At 36.4% G+C, this 18401-nt stretch overlaps 1 protein-coding gene across 1 annotated transcript in view; it reads right to left on the bottom strand.

The window, feature by feature from the left end:
* Window positions 1-18401, bottom strand: part of CLSTN2 (calsyntenin 2) — a 422996-nt gene that overhangs the window by 26141 nt on the left and 378454 nt on the right. Inside the window, exon 11 of the mRNA XM_085298685.1 lies at window positions 3946-4108. Within this exon, the coding sequence (XP_085154811.1) occupies window positions 3946-4108 (163 nt within the window). The remainder of the gene's footprint in view (window positions 1-3945; window positions 4109-18401) is intronic.

The following is an 18401-nucleotide window of genomic DNA, read 5'->3' as shown; positions in this document are numbered from 1 at the left end:
GGTTCTCTTTTATCATCTTTAAAGCCTGTCTGCCTGCTCTTTCCAGCAGTTTTTACTTTCTGCTTGTGCTCCTGGCAGCCACCTACACACTGTGACTCTAAATTCCTCTGTCTGCAGTACCTTCTTGCCCCTAGATCATTCTCTGCTCTTCAGGCTGCTTTTCAGAGCAGCCAACTCTGAAGTATTTTAAGAAATACCGCATGATAGACTGAACAAACAAATCAGGAATGCTTTTTAAACTGATAATACAAGCATAAATACACAGGTGAGACATGCCCATTACACCTGGACTGCTGATGACATGACATAACAAAAAAAAAAGGGGGGGAAGTAATTGTGGGGTTATGTGGGTAATACATTTATTACTGTTTCTCCCTAATTTAGGGCAGCCTAAATCAAAGATAGGACACTGGTCCTGCAGATAGGACACTGGACACATCCTACGCTAAATTTTAAATTTATCATGTAAGCCCGAGAGATTGCATATTTAGTTTGTTTCTGTGTTAGATTCAAGAAGGGAAGAACACCAAACTTTAATTGTTTCACTATTTCACTTGAACAGTTGAAAGTAGAAATAAAAACTCACCTAACTTTCATAATTGTTGTTAAGACTATTAAGTGTGGAAAAGAGTTATTCTGGAATTGAAATATTAATAATAGGAAATATTCATCTGAACAGAATTTTGTTTCTGTGCTTGAGACCCCTGCATGACGTAACTGTGAGAAAGACAGGAAGGAGGAGCATGCATGACACTAGCTACATAACGTAGGGCCAAGTCCCAGGGTAGGCTGATGAAAATACCAGGGCTGAGAGCACCGTGTGTCTCACAACCTGGAGGAGTCTCAGACTCCTATAGAAACAGCAAAACATTTCCCAGTTTCCAGACCGGAACTCAAACCTGTCATGTGTGACATGTTGAAGCCTTTACAGCAGTAGCAGATTTTATTGCTGGTGCTAATAGAGTAGATTACAATTCTTGTTCTCCTTGACTTTTTCACTGTGCCCTCCAAATACACTCTCTTCCCTTTCTACCAGTTCTTAAGCTGCCACACAGTTACGATAAATTTTTCTTTCTGCTGTAAGCAAATCAGAACTGGAATGGTAAGAAAAAGGACTGCTAAACTGTTGCTTTTTATTGTTCATTTTGTTGTCTGAACTTAAGATTATTTTTCAAATAATCTGTAAATGGTCACTGTGGACTCAAAACTGTAAAAAGGTTCAGTAAAGATAGAAAATAAACCTTGCCCTTTTTGAGGGAAGAGGTTAGAGCTTGCATTCCTATTCTGCCAGTGTTTTAATGAAAAGGAAGGGAAAGATTCTGACAATCAGGTTATACCACTGGAAAAGATACTGCTTGGCTAGTAGATCATCAAATAACCTGTGCAAAGCAGAGCTAGAAACTCATAGCCATTTTCTGCCTTGACAAGGACTCCCGTGAATGGTTTACTGCACCACAAGCACCAGAATCGCAGCATGTTGTTACCTGAATAAATCAGGCTGTTGTGAAGCCGTTTGCTAATGCTTTGAAAATGCAAAGCTTTAGAGTTACTCTTACTGACAGAAGTGGATTATCCTGAACAGAGCCAGTTAACAGCTCCCTGAAATCATTTACAGTCAAAATAGTTATTCAATATACTTCTTCCTTTCTTGAAACATATGGCTTTTGAAAATTAACATTTTGAACAAAATATGTTGTTTTTGTAAACAGCACTTCGATTAACAACGTGACTTTCCATTCTATTTATTTTAAATAATTTGAAGTAATTAAATGTTTTGAACTTATCAAAACATAAGCTTTACCAAAAACAGTACCCTGAAATCTTGTTTCATGTAAACATTTTAAGTTCATCTTTTGGCCTGACTCACGCTATTTTAACAAAATCTTTAGCACAGTATTTTAGCTGAATCTTGAACTTTCCATGAGATGAAAAGTGTTTCTACTATTGACCAGGTCCAACTCTCACTGTGTTAAAATAGCAGTAACATAATCTTGCAGTAAATACTGACAGCAACAATAGTTAAAATTTTTGTAGTTTAAATCAAGTGCTTCACCAAAACCAAGAACCTTTGCTTGCTAATCATTTCTTAAGCTATCAAACTGTTCAAGGCAAAGCTAAAAATATCTGAAAATGAGTTGCAACTTTCTATTTGTTTAAAAGTCTAAACAAATACTATGATAGTCTGTGATCTGAATTTATTGTGAACCCATATCAGAAGGTTTCCCTTAATTCTTTCTCTTATCAACAATTTGCAATAGACAAAGATGAGGAAACACGACCATCCTTATTGCTATATATTGCTGTCTTGGAGGTAGATGAAAGCCACGGATTTAGCAGTGCAAAGAACCTGGCTTAGCTTTGCTTATACAGTGCCTATTCTCCAGGTGAAACTGATCTAAACGAAATTAACTAACTCTGCCCTTCTCAAAACTTGGCACCTGCATCATGATTAAATGAGCTTGGGGGACAAGGCAAGTGGGTTCCCTCTGACATGCAAAATAAACTAAAAGAAAACACGTAAATTGAATTGTTATCTATCAACTATTTGTCCCGGTAAACCACTGGTTAAACTTAAGCTCTGTTTTCTGAAGAGTCTGATATGTATTTTACTATGTATTTTTATCTAAAAAGGAGCTTGCTTAGAGTCTTAGCACCTTAGAATAAAATTATTCTATTAGATAGCTACCATTAAATGAAAAATTCCAATAGAAAGCCTGCACATGAAAACACAAATTGGACAAGGACTAGTGTATACCTGTACAAATGTATAAGATTTTTATCATGCTGATTAGTTAATTATCATAATATTCATCTGACCGATCAATACCGAAACATCAAATCTTGGTTTTAGGACTAATATGGTCTTATTTTGCATTTTTCCATCAAAGTAAAGATTGGATCTCTACACCAAAGAGTTTATAAGCTAACAGCTGGATTTGTAACTAATATTATTTACACTGAATAGCTCTAACACACTTAACATATTCACATTTTGTAGACCACATATCGTAAATGAGGACTGATCCAAGTGACAAACAAGGTAACAAGAAGACAGGAAGGGAGCCAGCATTAAAGAGTGGGGAAGAAACATAATCTGTTACAAAGCATTTTTTCCTAATGGTCCTGTTTACTTCACATTTTGTTACTGTCTTATGTAAAAACAAAACAGTGCACAAATAGAAGACTAACATGGAAGAATAACAAGGAAAACTTTACAAAGGCAAATGAGCAGAAAAGGATGACAGCTTCAGGTGCAAGGCAGAGAACAGAAAATGAAACATAGTTTAAGGACCACAGAAAGGAATGAGAAGAAGAGAGACTTATAAAGGGCTGAAAACAGAAAAAGCTTTTTTTAAAGCACAGTCTCATACAAGTATGGTGTTGAGAATGTGAATTCTGGTTCACTTTAAAATCTGTTCTGTACTAGGGTATATACTACACTGTATCAACTAAATTAGTGGAATTATTGGTGATGTACATCTAATGTGAAGAGAGCAGGATCAAGCCATGGGTAGTGAAAGCCGTGACAGAAATTTGATGCAGAGACTGAAAGACAGACAAAGCTGGAGTCACAAGAGGAGTTTTCTAGAGCAGTATTTATATAGCTTGCTTTAAGTTGGAGACCAAGGGAAGCAGTTAAAATACTGAAGACAAAAGATGAAGAACATAATCTTTCTTATTGAATATGTAAACTGGATTCAACATTTCTTTAGATGATGGAAGCACAAAGCTTGCTAATATCCCATCAGTTTTACTCCCAGACTTGATTTCCTTAAGGCTCAGACCCTGAATTTACTTCCAGTTTTATATCATCAACCTTTTAATTAATTAATACCATTAATACCATTAGTAATTAAATTACTAACATGCAAACAATGAAACAAGCAGAATTCTCTTTGGATTGAATTTCCGAAGTCTTTAGCTTATCTATTGTCAGAATATTACCTTGCCAACAAGCACCGACTGTTAGCTGCATGGCTATGTGTGAAGGGTGAATAGGCCAATCATTGGTCACAAGGTAAGGTTCATACGTTGTTCCATCCATGTATAAGGTAACAACGGGAAACTCAACATTGACGACATAGTAATGCCACTCTTTATCACAAATCTGAAAGAGAGAATGTAAGAGAAAAAAAATAGCATTTTTGTCTGGTGACTAATTTTATATCACATACTTATTTTAAATCTCATTGATTCCAAATTCCACTAATGGAAAAAAAACGATGTTATTGCTGTTTCTACATACATCTATGAACACAAATGTATCTATCACTGTCAGAATCATTATGTGTGTTAATTAACACAAAAGGCCAAAATTACATTTTTGCAGTAATTGCTTAGAGAAACATTTTGTTACTAAAATTAGTGAAAGTGTAAAATAGTGATTGTAAATACCTGTGGTATATACACAAAATACATTTGATAAACTCAAGCATCTTAAAACAAAGTATTTGAAAACAAGGCATTTATGAAACAAAAATTGGAATACTCAGTATTTGCTATTATTTTTTTACATTTGTTAGTACATCTAATTACCTTGTCTATAAGGACTTCTGTGAATACAAATCAGTATGTAAGGCCTGCAATACTTGGTATACTTATTGGGGATCTCCATTTTCATGGAGATCTTCAAGTTAAGAAAATATAGCATGCTCAATGACCAGATTGATTAGTTACTATTAGTAACTATCAGTTATTATCACTGGTTTGACCCAGTCGACCTAGTTTTATTAATTAATTGCATTGGCATTTAGAAGGTGCACCTAGGGAGAAATAACCCTAGGCACCAGTTCAAGCTGGGGGCTGACCTGCTGCAGAGCAGCTCTGCAGAGAAGGACCTGGGAGTGCTGGTGGACAACAAGTTGACCGTGAGCCAGCAATGTGCCCTTGTGGCCAAGAAAGCCAATGGTATCCTAGGGTGCACTGGGAAGACTGTTGCCAGCAGGTGAAGGGAGGTGATCCCGTCCCTCTACTCAGCCCTAGGGAGGCCTCATCTCCAGTACTGTGTCCAGTTCTGGACTCCCCAGTACAAGAGAGACATGGAGCTACTGCAGAGAGTCCAGCATAGGGCTACAAAGATGATCAGAGGGCTGCAGCATCTGCCCTAGGAGGAGTGACTGCGAGAGCTGGGCCTCTTCAGCCTGGGGAAGAGAAGACTGAGGAGGGATCTGATCAATGTGTATAAGCATCTGAAGGGAGGGTGTCAAGGGGATGGGGACAAACTGTTTTCAGTTCTCCCGTGTGACAGGACAAGAGGCAACAGGCAAAAATTGAAGCACAGGAAGTTCTGCCTGACCATGAGGGGGAATTTCTTCCCTGTGAGAGTGACAAGAGCACTGGAACAGGTTGCCCAGAGAGGCTGCGGAGTCTCCTTCTCTGATTCAAAGCCTGCCTGGATGCAGCCCTGTCTAACATGCTCTAGGTGACCCTGCTTGAGCAGGGGGGTTGGACTAGGTGATCTCCAGAGGTCCCTTCCAACCTTACTGATTCTATGATTCTAAGGTACCATTCAACGCATCAGAACCTCCACGGTGCTAGGAGTTCTGTTGCTCTCTGCACATACATGCAACAAAAGATGGACTTGGTTCAAGTTGTCTCTGCCTGACAGGAGCAAGAAACCAAAATCTTTTCCATGTTCCATCCTTTAATCTAGAGCTTCTTCCCCCAGTTGTTCTGAAAAATGAGGATCCATATGGTTTCACTGATACGTATCAGCTTTGGAAAGCAATACTCTCAGTTACAACACACTTTTAAAAACAGAGTATCAGTGTGAAACTTCTTATGAATTTCTGAGCTGGACAAACTGACATTACTGCAACAAAATTTAAAATTTTGTTTTAGTTCTGAAATGTAGCTAGCTCAGTCAGTTACTCTAAAGAAAGTCTAGTATGTACATACCAATGCCTGCTTAATTCTTTTTTTCCTTTTTTGTACCTTTCAGATTTAAAAGTTTAAAGGAGTAAATCACAAAAAACTGATAGGAAGGAAGGGTGTTTTTCAAAATAAAGCAACACAATCATGCTACTTTCTGTTCTGTGCAGACACTTGTTTTGGGATATTAAGAAAATGAAGTGCTTGATTGCAGATATCCTTGCTGTTTCACAGAGGCAAGCAGAAAAGTAATGATGTTTAAACATAACACTTTGTCCTTGGCCAGGTTAAGTGCTATCTGCAGCAATATCTGCCCTTTGAAAGCAAAAGCTAATGTTTTCTTCCAGAAGACATTTCTACAAGAACTTAATCACTTCTATTTCAAAAGGATACATTTATTACTGCAGACATCATAGCTTAACAGCAAGAGATAAATGCAGCAATGGGCTGCTAGAGCCTGCTTTTTAAGCAGCAGACAGTACAAATGTTTCCTGAAGGTTAAATGAACTGAAACCAAAATTGAAAGTAAATAAATTGGAAGACTGAAAACATTATTGAACAAACAGCAGTCACAAACAGTATTATGCAGTCTTCCTTTTCAAGGAAAAGCAGCACGCCAAGTTTCCCGAATTGATCATTAGATTGTGATGCCTCATACCCCCATGTGTCAGTCATTTTATGTAAAACAATATGAATGATGTGCCTGAATTTGAGACACTGCATGATAAAATTTCCAGAGGTTAATATTTTACATGTTTCAGACAACAATCCTGGAGCATTTCTTTTTGCAACTGTAAATTTCATCACTCGGAATGCCCCAAATACTACTTAACACAAGTGAGCAATCCTTCTCCTATTTAAATAAAACAAGAGCACTTTGAAGTATATATATATATATATATTTAAAAAAAAAGTGTGTGTGTGTGTGTGTATTAAAAAAAACTTGGTGATGTGCAGCTCATCTGATTATTCTGTTGGCTGAAAAACAGAGCAGTTACATTTTTCGAAAGAAAACGTTTTATGGAAATTCAAGGTTACACAATTGCCACAATTCAGTAGTCCAGTAACTACTCTCAAGTGCTTCTAAAAAAAGTGCAGCTGGCCAACTACAGATGTCCACAGCAGACAAAATACTTATTAATCTTTATTTTTCTCATACCTTCTGGAACATCAGCTAGCACAAGTGCATGCAGCCTGGCAAAGTGCTCAAAAAATCACCCGCATATTTTTCCTTTAACTTCTAAACCTACATCAAGATGTTTTCAAGGGAATTTAGACACAAAATGTCAGCCTTTTGCTTACTGAGATTTCAAAAGCACCTAAACTGATCAAGTTCTTAATTTTCATGGTTCCAATGCAGCTTAGGTACTTAAGACAGATATCCTACCAAACACTATCTTTACAGGTACAGGTACAGAATTCTACTGTAAAAACAAATATTCTAGAAGAGTATGAATGCTGGAATTCATCCCAGTCACTCAGCAGTAGGCCACTTTTCAAGCAACAAATGAAATAAATAATTGTGGAGTGCAGTTTGTTATGCTGATGTTTCAGATACCTTGTTAACATATGAAGCCAGTTTTTCCTCTGTATGGTGAATAGTTCTGAATGATCTGTTGCAAGGAGGCAGATATACTCCTTCCAAAGAAGTAATTCAAATCACTCATGTTTACTGTTCATAAAAAATACACTGGGTAAAAATCTTCAAAATAAAGTGGTTAGTTAAGAACAGCATAATAGCCATTGCAAGCTATTGGGTGAGCCCAATCTTAGATCTAGTTTCATTTCTTCCAATTAAATGGGAAACATAGACCTTAACTTCTTAAAAGTAGACAAAAGATAAACAGAGAAATGACAAATGCGTTCAAATGTTTCTTCAGCTTGCTTACTGAAGTAAATGTGATTTCCATGAAACATTAATGTCTGAATGAATTAAATTTACTTTTACAATTGAATTCTTATCAACAGAGGTGACTTAAATTGAAAACAGAACGTGCACCATTGTATCTTCCTCCTACAAAATGTAAATCATCCTTCCTGATCAAATGCACACCACCACTGGAATGTCCATCTAAGACGTACTGGCCCTCACAGCACAACAGCTGCTTAAAAGGTCATGGAGCATTTTACTGGTGTTGTTTTCTCCAACAGAGACAAATTCTATGTCTTTTCATTAAGTCTATTTTCTGCTGTTTGATAGTATTTCAAGGAGTTCAACATTTTATTTAGGCCACTCTATAATCAAACCTATAGTGAAGAAGGCTATTACATTCATTTAAAGCAAAACGGGTTCATTAATGGTGGAAGAATCACATTCACACAGGGATTACAAAGCCCAAGCGCCTGCAATGTTAATGCTTACTTCTGCTTTCAGGGAGGTCAGGAGTACACTTGGGATTATAATCTGCTTGTTTTCATGAAGTAGCACAATAGAAAAGTAGCCATGCTAAGCCCTGCTTCGGTACAGAAATACCTTATGTAAGTGTTCTGCATATGTCTAGAAAAATGCAGCCTACAGAAGGTGAAGAAAGCACTGGTTACCCTAACAAAGAGTTTCAGTGAATCAGTTCTTCATTAATAAGGGGACTATTATAAACAGCAATACTTCCTCTTCACACATACCTTTAATATATGTATAAAGCTGAAAGTCCTACAGCAAACAATACATCAAATCCCTTGCATGCTCCTGTACAGAGTGTGTACAGTGCCTATAAATAAATCCTAACAATGGAATAGTCTCCTAGTTTGCAAGTGTGTCTCCACAGAGCTGATGGAGGTCATAATTGCGAAAACTTTGTAAACATGCAGAGACAATTCAGGCTGTGCATTTTTATTTCACTTCACTGCAGAATATAACAAATGCAGGGAATCTCCCTTTGATCTTATGCTTAAAGGTTTTAGCATTATCCACTCAGCTACAGCATTCAGATCAAACGTTCAGACCTGTTCTGAAAGCAGCCACCTGTTTTGCAAATCTGTTTCAGAGCATGTCATTCATTACACTTGTATAGCATACAGAACACAGATGACAACTGGGTGGGGACAGGGATATCATTTTGCACTGAAAAAAAAACCAATGGTTTCTTTTCAATTTCCAAAATAATCCTTTTTGAAACAACTTCGTAGAGATTTAGTAACTCTGGCATTATTCTTTTACATAGGTGTCATCAAATAAACATTCAAATGCTTCCAATATATTTTGAGAGAAGCAAGGTAATGTTAGAGAACTCAGCAAAAAGCACAGAGCATCACCACTGGGCTGCATACAGTGAATGAGTTTAAAGGGTCTGAAGTCAGTTTCATTATACTTTTAATAGGGACTTAAGAACTAGTGCCACTTTAAGAAAGAACTCTTGAAAAAAAATACAAGCTATTAATTTGGAAATGTCTTGGCAGTGGATTTAAAATAAAACCTAAAAAGATACATATATATGTGTGTAGGTTTTTTAAACTGTTGCTATATATTTAAATATGCCCAATATGGCAATGGATTTAAAATAAAACCTAAAAAGATACATATATGTAGGTTTTTTGAACTGTTGCTATGTATTTAAATATGCCCAATAAATAAAACGTGTTAAGAACTTCACGCAGTGTTCACTCTGCTCAAATCTGATGAATTTTGCAAGACTGCAATCTAAAGGTGAGCATGAAAAGGCTTTTTCCTGTCTCAATTACAGCTGTTTTATCTGATGAATAGGGAACTTTAAAGAAGTTTTTGAATGAGCTTTTATCTATTATTTTAGAAATTCATTTAGTATCTTAATTGTTTTTCTATTGTCAATTCTCATCTACAGACTTCTACTATTAATGCATGTTATGTGGAAAATATAAGAATGTGTATCTTAGGGTACTGCTCTTTGCTATAGTTCTCCTCTCTTGATTTCTTCTTATAAATCTTAACCTTATATTTTAGTAGCAGACCTACCTGAAAAAGCTGATTAAGTGATATGGGGAAACAAGCTATGCAGTTGACTTTTATCTCTTATTATTATTTTCTATAAGCACCTTATGATTTTTATAGATTATTTTTATGATTTTTATAGATTTTTAGATTATTCTATCACCACCAGCACCACCACAAACATGTACTCATGACCACTAAGTGGAGCTGTTCAGATTGCAAAAATGCTGTCCACAGTAACTCCAGTCTCTTCAGAGAATTTTAGATAAAGCTCTAAAGTATTCATATTATACACTACATTTTTTAAAAAAATTATCTCTTTGAGTTACCCTTTCTGCATTTATTCTTCAGCAGTTCCCTAATATGACACTTTTTTTTTTCCATGTCTGCAAAATCCATACACCCTACCTCAAAGATGGCAATAGACAGAACATTTATGTACTTAAGGAAGGTGGGAAGAATATACTGTATATGGAAAAACAAAGGACAGTATACTCCAAACAGTTAAATTAAAGGGCGATGGATTGAAAAGTAGCATCACAATCTGCAAGTTCAGTGGCTTCTCCGTTAGAAAACTGTCACACATTTATCCTCCCCATAAAACTTACAGTTTGAATCTTAGCATTTATAGCCCTGCTTGGATCTGATCACATAATCCCTTTAAGCAAGTTCCTGAATTCTGACAGCTGGTGGCAGCCCGTGAAGGGGAAAAAAAAGAAAAAAACAAAACAAACCAGGACAGATTGCTTTGCTCTGGACTGCTGCTTTTATGCTTATGAGACTACAATATCACCTCTGATCCAATTGTTAGCAGTAGAGATTGTTACGTGGTGTAATTTGTACTTCTCTGTGAGGAAGCTTTATGAAAACTAATACCTTTATCTGAATTTGGATTTCCCCAATACACACGCTGACATTATTTCAGCTTCATATATGGTGAATGAATTTAGAAAATGACATAAATATTCTTCTACATTTGCATTTCAAAAATAGCTGTAAAAACTAGCTCCCCAAGCCCTTAGAATAGTGTATTTCCTGATACTTGCATTCTGTTGCCATGCCATCTTGCCACTGTAAAGGAATGCACGTGAACAGTCCTAGAATAAAGGCCATCAAACATTGTGCAGATTAATCCTTTCCCTTGGGAACCTCAACCAAGCATCAGAGGAACTCAAATGAGAGAAAGAGGCAAACGAGAGACTTCCCTACTCCTCATGCAACTCCTTTACATAGCATCTTCACAGGACTTTTCCTGAGAAAACTAGAAATGCTGCGTGTATTCCCACCTTTGCTTGCATGCAGGGAAGGACGCCAAGCCTTTGCAATTGCATTAGGAGGGGCAAGAGCCACATTTTTAAGTCTGACAGTGGAGCAAGATCAAGCTCCTGAAATGAGGCACCGAAGCTGCACTCCCAAGACAGACAGCGTGAAACCCTGGTGACAACTGCTCTAAAGCTGTCTTCCAATGTTGCTGAACTGAAACCTTTTTTAGGGAGTTAGGTAAATCTAACGACATTTTCAGTGACCTCGTATTTCGAAATGGAGGAGCTGAAGACGAGGGGAAAGCACTTTTTGCCTTCACGCTCTCACTAATTGAAAGGATACTGGAGTTCTATGTAGACTTTATAAATTGGTATTTTGGATAGCTTATAAGACAAGTGTTTCAATACAGACCACTCTGTATAAAGTACTGAGTGTAAAACAGAGTTTCTCATGTTTCTTGCTCAAGCACATGCTATAGGTAAGTACCTATCTAACCACAGTCCTTCTCAACTGACAGATTTTCAATTGTTTACTCACTATTTAGAGCATGTTTTTTCCTCTGTTTCATGTTTATGTAATTTAGACATTTACTTTCACTTAAAAAAACATTTTTTCACAGACTATTTAGGAAACAACCTTTAGATTTGTTTGGTATCCTAGAGAAAATACTAACAGAATACATTATTACACTACCAGTTCTGATATTTATTCTATAGTACAGTTTGTTCAATATGTTAAATGGTAAAGAATAGATGTCCATTAGTCAGAAAATCTTTTAACAAGTTTTTGCTCTTGAGCAAATGAAGACTCTATGTTATATGAAATAGGGCTAGGAGAAAAAAAAAATCCCTAAGGAAACTCACTGGTCCAAAACAAATTCCTGAAAATACATTTACATAGGACACTCATCAAGTATTCTTCTTAGCTACTGATATTATATAGGAGATGCTTGCTGCAGTATTTATCTTGTAATTCTTTCTTGGTCTCCTCAGACCTTTCCTCTCCAATGAATACAGAAGAGTCACCTTAAAGAGGGGAGTCTGTATTTAATACCAGACTTCCCCAGGTAAGATATGCTTTGCCCTTGGATTTCCTGTGATAAAAATTTAGCTCCCACAGAATTTTTTAGTGCGTTTTGAGGTTGACTGGCACAGCAGATGTCTTTCATCTTAGAGAAGGGGAATAGAAATAATGAATAAAAACTGAATATAAATACTGCCGTTACCCTCTGACAACTAGGGTAAATGTTTTATTACTGTGATTAAGTTCTAATCTGATTTGTGTACCATTCTCAATTTACAAGAACCAAGCATAGATCTGGCTCCGAGTTTTCCACGATTTATTATCTAGCCTTGTCTGAACTACCTGCCCCATATGCTAGAGAAGGGGATGCCAACTGAAGCACCGACCTCTCTGCTAGACAGATTCTCCCAATCTCGCTTGCGCTGGTGGCATTCTGCCAAGATGAGAAGACTGCCCTCACCACACTACGCCGAGTCCTCCTTGGTAATCGCAACATCCACTCGCTTATTCTGACTTCACTGCAACCACATATGACAACTGAGTCATCTGCACACCAGCCCTCAGAATATAAAAACTAGAACTCTAAAGGTAAACTGAAAAAAATCATTAATGACAGTAACAAAAAGAAGAAAAAAGACACCTCATACTTTCACATTTTACATTCCCCAGATAAGGTTTTGCATGATGTTATTGCTGGCCATTTTCCACAAGAAACTAGTCCAGGCTGAAATACCCTAATTATTCATTCTGCATAGATTCTTTTCCTGTCTTAGTCTTACAAGAGAGACTATACTACTTTGTGTTGTTCCTAAAGACTTTTACACTAAGGTAAGATTGAGAGATGAGCAGGTGGGTAAGGATGTGTTAAAAACAATTCTATAATTCCATACTTTGTAGCTTGTATGTATACATGTATGTATACATATGTGTATATAATACATATGTACATACATCTGTACATATACACACTTAATATATTTTCTTATTACAGCACAGTAAAATAAATTTGAAAAAGGTTTGCAGAATAGTTGTGGATTTTCAGTATTTTCCAATAAAAAGAGAACTTTTTTCCAAAAATGCCATACTGTATAATCACCAAATTGATTGTTAGTATTTTTCTAGACAATTTGCAGTATTCTTCTACTTACGAGTCTCCTATTTAGCTGCAAGGACTTCGGGGTAATTTCACAGCTTGTATCAGAACAGATACCAATTTAAAAACTGCTATATAGAGAAATGGTCAGAGCATCAAAAGATTTACAAGAAGTTTCTGAAATTAAATATTAAAAGAACTGAGATTGAAAATGAAACTAAGCTATTTAAGTGAAACAAAACTGATTAAAAAAACCCTGTGAACTATTATATAAAACTATTATTGATATTCCTTCAGTTATCTAGTAACAAAGTCTTGACAATTCATATAAGGTGAAATAACTCATATTAAGCTGTTACAAATGATCCCACAAAAAAATCACGGGATTATGAAGTAAGAGATTGATTAGTTCTTACTATTTTTTTCCTGATCATTAAAATCTCCCTCGAATAAACAAACCTGAAGAATTGTATTTAGGCAGAGTGTTCTACACCCTGGGACACCCTTATCTCTATGCTATGCCTTTAAATGAAAGTATGCAATGGATATAGTCGAAGGGGCATGCTCAGAAACATGCTCTGCCATTTGACTGTATGAATCTCATGTATATCAAGTGGGTAAACTCTATACTGCTTAGACCTAAAGTAGGTAATTTTTGCTTTACTTTTCCCACTGAACTGCACGGTGCATCATTACGTGTTTTTTGATCTCTCTAAGAGATATTCTCGATCCATACATTTTCTACCTTCTCTCTTGTCTTTACATGTATAGAAATAAATACATCACACAGTCTACAACCCTCCTGGGTCAGCAGGAACAAGGAATAATTTTATTTGCCTAATTTAAGCCTTAAAATTGAGTGTACACTTTAAGTGTCTTGTAAAGAAGTCTTCACAAAATTGGGACGTAAACTCCCTGTAGAAAACGGAGAAAAGTATTTCTTTGAAGGCCTCCAAAGACACCTCTGGCCTGCCCAAGGTTCATCAACAGATAGTCTTCAAAAGCTCACTTACTGACAACATAGGGTTTTCATTCACGCCAATGGCAACATCAGGAAGTTAAAACACAGGTCCAAATTTAGTGTCTGCGTTACCCACCTCTTGAACCTCACCTCTTGAGAAACAAGTACATTGGATGATGAAAAAAATGTATTTACCTTGTGTTTACATCCATTATACTATAACAAATGTTCAACTTTGGAGTTAATTTAGCTGTATGCACCATTATATCATTTTAAGATTTTGCAATCTCATTTCCAACAAAATGGAAAAAATAAAGCACTATGTTATCTAAGCATACCATGTGCAGCCCTAACAATAACAACAAGCTTTCTCAGCTTCTCACTGTAATATAATGCTTATCTCAGTTTTTCAAACTAGGTAAGTCATAGTCAAATGCTGAAAGATAGCATTAAGTATGTGTAGCATCCCTCTGTTTGTACCGTCACTCTAAGACTATGAGGTCTGTCCAACATTAGATACGAACTCTATACACATTGCAAAAACTTAAAATACATGCTAAAATGTATGCTAATAACACGAGAGCACGTAACATTTCCTCTGCAATTCCTGCTCAAAAACACACCAAAAACTTCAGATAAGCAGTTCTGGCAAATATTCTACGGAAACAAATCTCTACATATTTCAGGAGAAAAGATATTAACTAATACCATCAAACTTAGGAAAGCTATGACTTTTTAAAATACTACATGCTATAAACGTTATTATTAATGTTCATAAATCTGAACCTTTTAAAAATGAATTTGTACCAAGCTTTGTATTACATTCAGATTATTTGCTTTTCACTTATTTGTGGTGTTAAATCAGTAAATAAATAAATAAATATGCATACAGCGCAACCAAACTCATAGCTACTCCCTATGTCTCTGCTCTGTAACTACAGTCTTTTTCCCTGCAGCAAGTAATACAAAGTACAGTTTAAACTTCATGCTAAGAAGTACTTAAATAATGGTAAAACAAGATTGGGAAATTCTAACCTCATATGCTTTTCAAATAACATATATGAGTTTCCTTTTTGCCTCTTTTTATTATTTGGAAATATTTTAAACAGACTTGGGAAATCAGTATTGGTACACGAAGAATTTATTCTTTGTAAAATGGTATTTGGCCAGCAGAAGCTCCTCTTACTAACAAAGTCAGAGAATGATCTAGAAAAGCAATTTATTGATCTAGAAAAGCAATTTATATTTCTTTCTTTTCTAAGAAGAAAGATTAGAAAGATTAGAATTTGATCAGCACAGATGAACGTAATTATAGATATCCCAGTTCTATTAATGTGTGAATTTAGATTGTATTCTTTGCCAATTTTCTTCAGAAGCTCAATCCTCTCATTTTTTTCAGTGCACAAGCTAAATTACTGATCAAACTCACTGCTTCCAAAATACTGCCCCTTTGCAGGGGAAACAGTTACACTGTCTTTGTAAGTTCCTCTGAGATCTGTCAATTAACATGACAGTCACTGCCATTTATTTGCAGACTGTACCAACATTCCACCAAGGAGTTACCTGCATATAAACAAACAAACAAACAAAAAATCAAATAAAGCTATTAAGGATATTGTAAAGAGCTTTCCTCCTGAAATGCAGCATGACCACTGCTGGCCTGGCTGCGCCCTTTCAAAACTACTGCTGTGGAGAGCAGGAGGAGAACAGGAAGAAAGAAGCGTTACACCTCCCACCATGAAATGCTGCAGTTGGTCAGGCTCCATATAATATTTCTGTGGTCCTACCTGGGTGAGAAACTGTCTCTTTATAAATGGAAGGACTGATCAATATTCTGAGATGAATGTTCTTCCTATCTAATAATGAATCATGATAACATTTTTTTAAAAATCAAACTGAGGCAAACTGAGAGGGAAAAAAAGGTTAGCCAGAATAAATACTACAGGTTTAATTTTCTGCCTCCAACTTAAGTCTTATATGGGCTTTTTAACTTTAATTATTTATATCTCAAATACTGACCTACAATATGATATATTTATCATTATGAACTTCCTGTTAAACATTTCCTAAATTTAAACTAGAGAAAATACTATGTTATATATCCTACTGTCTGTATAAGAACTGAGATTAAAAGAAAAATAGAAAGACTTACGGAAATAGCATCTTTGAGAGTTATTCAAAAATCAAGCACATTATCACTTAACAAATAAGAATAATATTAAAGTAAAAAAATGGAAACCACTCGATCCTTAGAGCTCCTACCTAATTCAAATATCCCATTATTTCACTTGTATCACAGACTGAGATCTAAAATCTGACTGATACTGTTTGATTGAAGCTTTCATGTCATTTTTCTAATTTTGATTCATAATTCTTTTAAAAAGGATGATAGTGTGTTGTTCCCAAAACACGATCACGAATACATCAATAAGAAGGGACCAAACAGATCTGAGATAGTGTATTCATGTCTTATGTTCCCACATTATTAATGCCCTTTCTAAACTTGATATGTAAGCAGAATGCCACAGAAACGTGGGCTGTGTAAGGTATCTTTGAAAACGGTGGCAAGGAGCCTTTGGTCTATGAGCTTATTCCCACCTGAACACAAGTGTAGAATTCTACTTTATTTCCCTCCAGAGGCTTTATCACTCATCTCTGACTCTACCTGGCATCTGAACTCCTTTCCATGGACCCAGGGTTCTGCCTTCCACTCTACAGAGACCTGCAGGGACTCCACCTGTAGATATTTTGATTAGGAGATTTACAATTAACTTTTGTAGATGTCGGGAGGTTCAGTAATATGCACGGTCTGCAAACGGGTTCTGCTTGTATAGTAAGTGAAATACATGTTTAACAAGCCTCCTGAAACATTCTCTGTTTGCTAAAAGGCCCAGGAAATACTTTTCAGTATGCTAATATTCAATTAAAATAGAGCATGAGTGTTAAAAGAGTAAATTATCCTAATTCAAAGCACGCTCTCATATCCTTTGCAATTACCTTTCAAATATTAATATCTGCTATTTTCAGTTTGCTTTCTAAAAACCTGACTGAAATACTGACAGTCAAACGTAAAGTTAAATTTAAGTCAAGCATCTTGACTGCTTACTGCTCTAAGGACTGAAATTCCTGGCAGCTGAGAATTCTAGCCCTAATCCTGTAGGGTCTTCAGCAACTGGGTATTTTTTTTCTCTCTAAATACATGGAGGTCACATCCAGAGAAAGGAGGTTGTCACAGTTCAGAATAGGATGATATATCCTCCCCTTGCTGCTGGTGTGTGAAGAAATATGATGCTTGTTTTGGTTCACTTACTTAGAAATGTTATGAAGGTGCAGAGAGTGTGATTAAAGCAAAAGAGACTCTAGAGACTAGGCAAACAAGCTAGTCACAGCTTGTTTGCTTTTGAGGGGAAACACTTGCTTTCAGCTCAAAAAATGGATTCCTCACTCCTCCTCCTCCCTCTCGCACGTTCCCACCTACACACATCACTCACTTCGCTAGACAAAAGCATTAGACTGCCCTTATCTATTCAAATCCCAAGGAATTACTATGTGCTATTTTTCATTCATTTAGTGAATATCCAGTCTTGAGATCTCAGTTCTCAGCTAGCAACCAGAAAATATCTGGACTCTCAGGTTGGTTAGTCAGCACACAGAAGAAAACACACCAGGATTTCCCCCTGGGCTAACGACCTCTCTCCCCGCAAACAGCACTGCTGGCTCTTCCAAGGCTTTACATCACCTGGCAAGTCCCTCTTCAAAGACTTGCTGTCTCCCAAGGATATGCTGATAAAGCGTGCAAGACCTGCTTTAAGTGTACTCACCAAAGGAAGGAGGAGCTGACACAGGCAATGAAGCCCTTTTACAGTTTCCACATTTTGAGAAAGGTGATTTACGTAAGTGGTATTTGCTCTGCTGAAAGTTCGTAAGTTCATAGTGCAAATCAGAGATAAAAGAATTTCCGCTCTTACACTATGCTCTTATTACACTGAGAGTATGTCTCTAGAGAATCATTTAGTGTTATTCGTATGGGAGCCCACTACTATAGTAATTTTGAATATTGCTGTAGTCTGAGATGGAGGTAGCTGTAACAGCAGAAAGACACATAAGAAACATGCACGCCTTCCCCATACAGATTAGTGTTGTATTTTCTTCAATTCTAGCAGGCAATTAGGGACTAATGCCAGGAAAAGCAAATGCTATTTTCTTTTTATTGCACATGAAAGGTGGCGAAAAGACATATTTTGCTACCTTCATAATTTCCCTAAAATAAGGAATGGTTGTACATC

This window comes from Rhea americana, unplaced genomic scaffold, assembly GCF_003343005.1.
Source record: "Rhea americana isolate MKP2758 unplaced genomic scaffold, rheAme1 scaffold_14, whole genome shotgun sequence".
Taxonomy (NCBI): domain Eukaryota; kingdom Metazoa; phylum Chordata; class Aves; order Rheiformes; family Rheidae; genus Rhea; species Rhea americana.
Note: the sequence above shows the minus strand (reverse complement) of the source record. Positions and strands in the feature narration are given on the sequence as shown.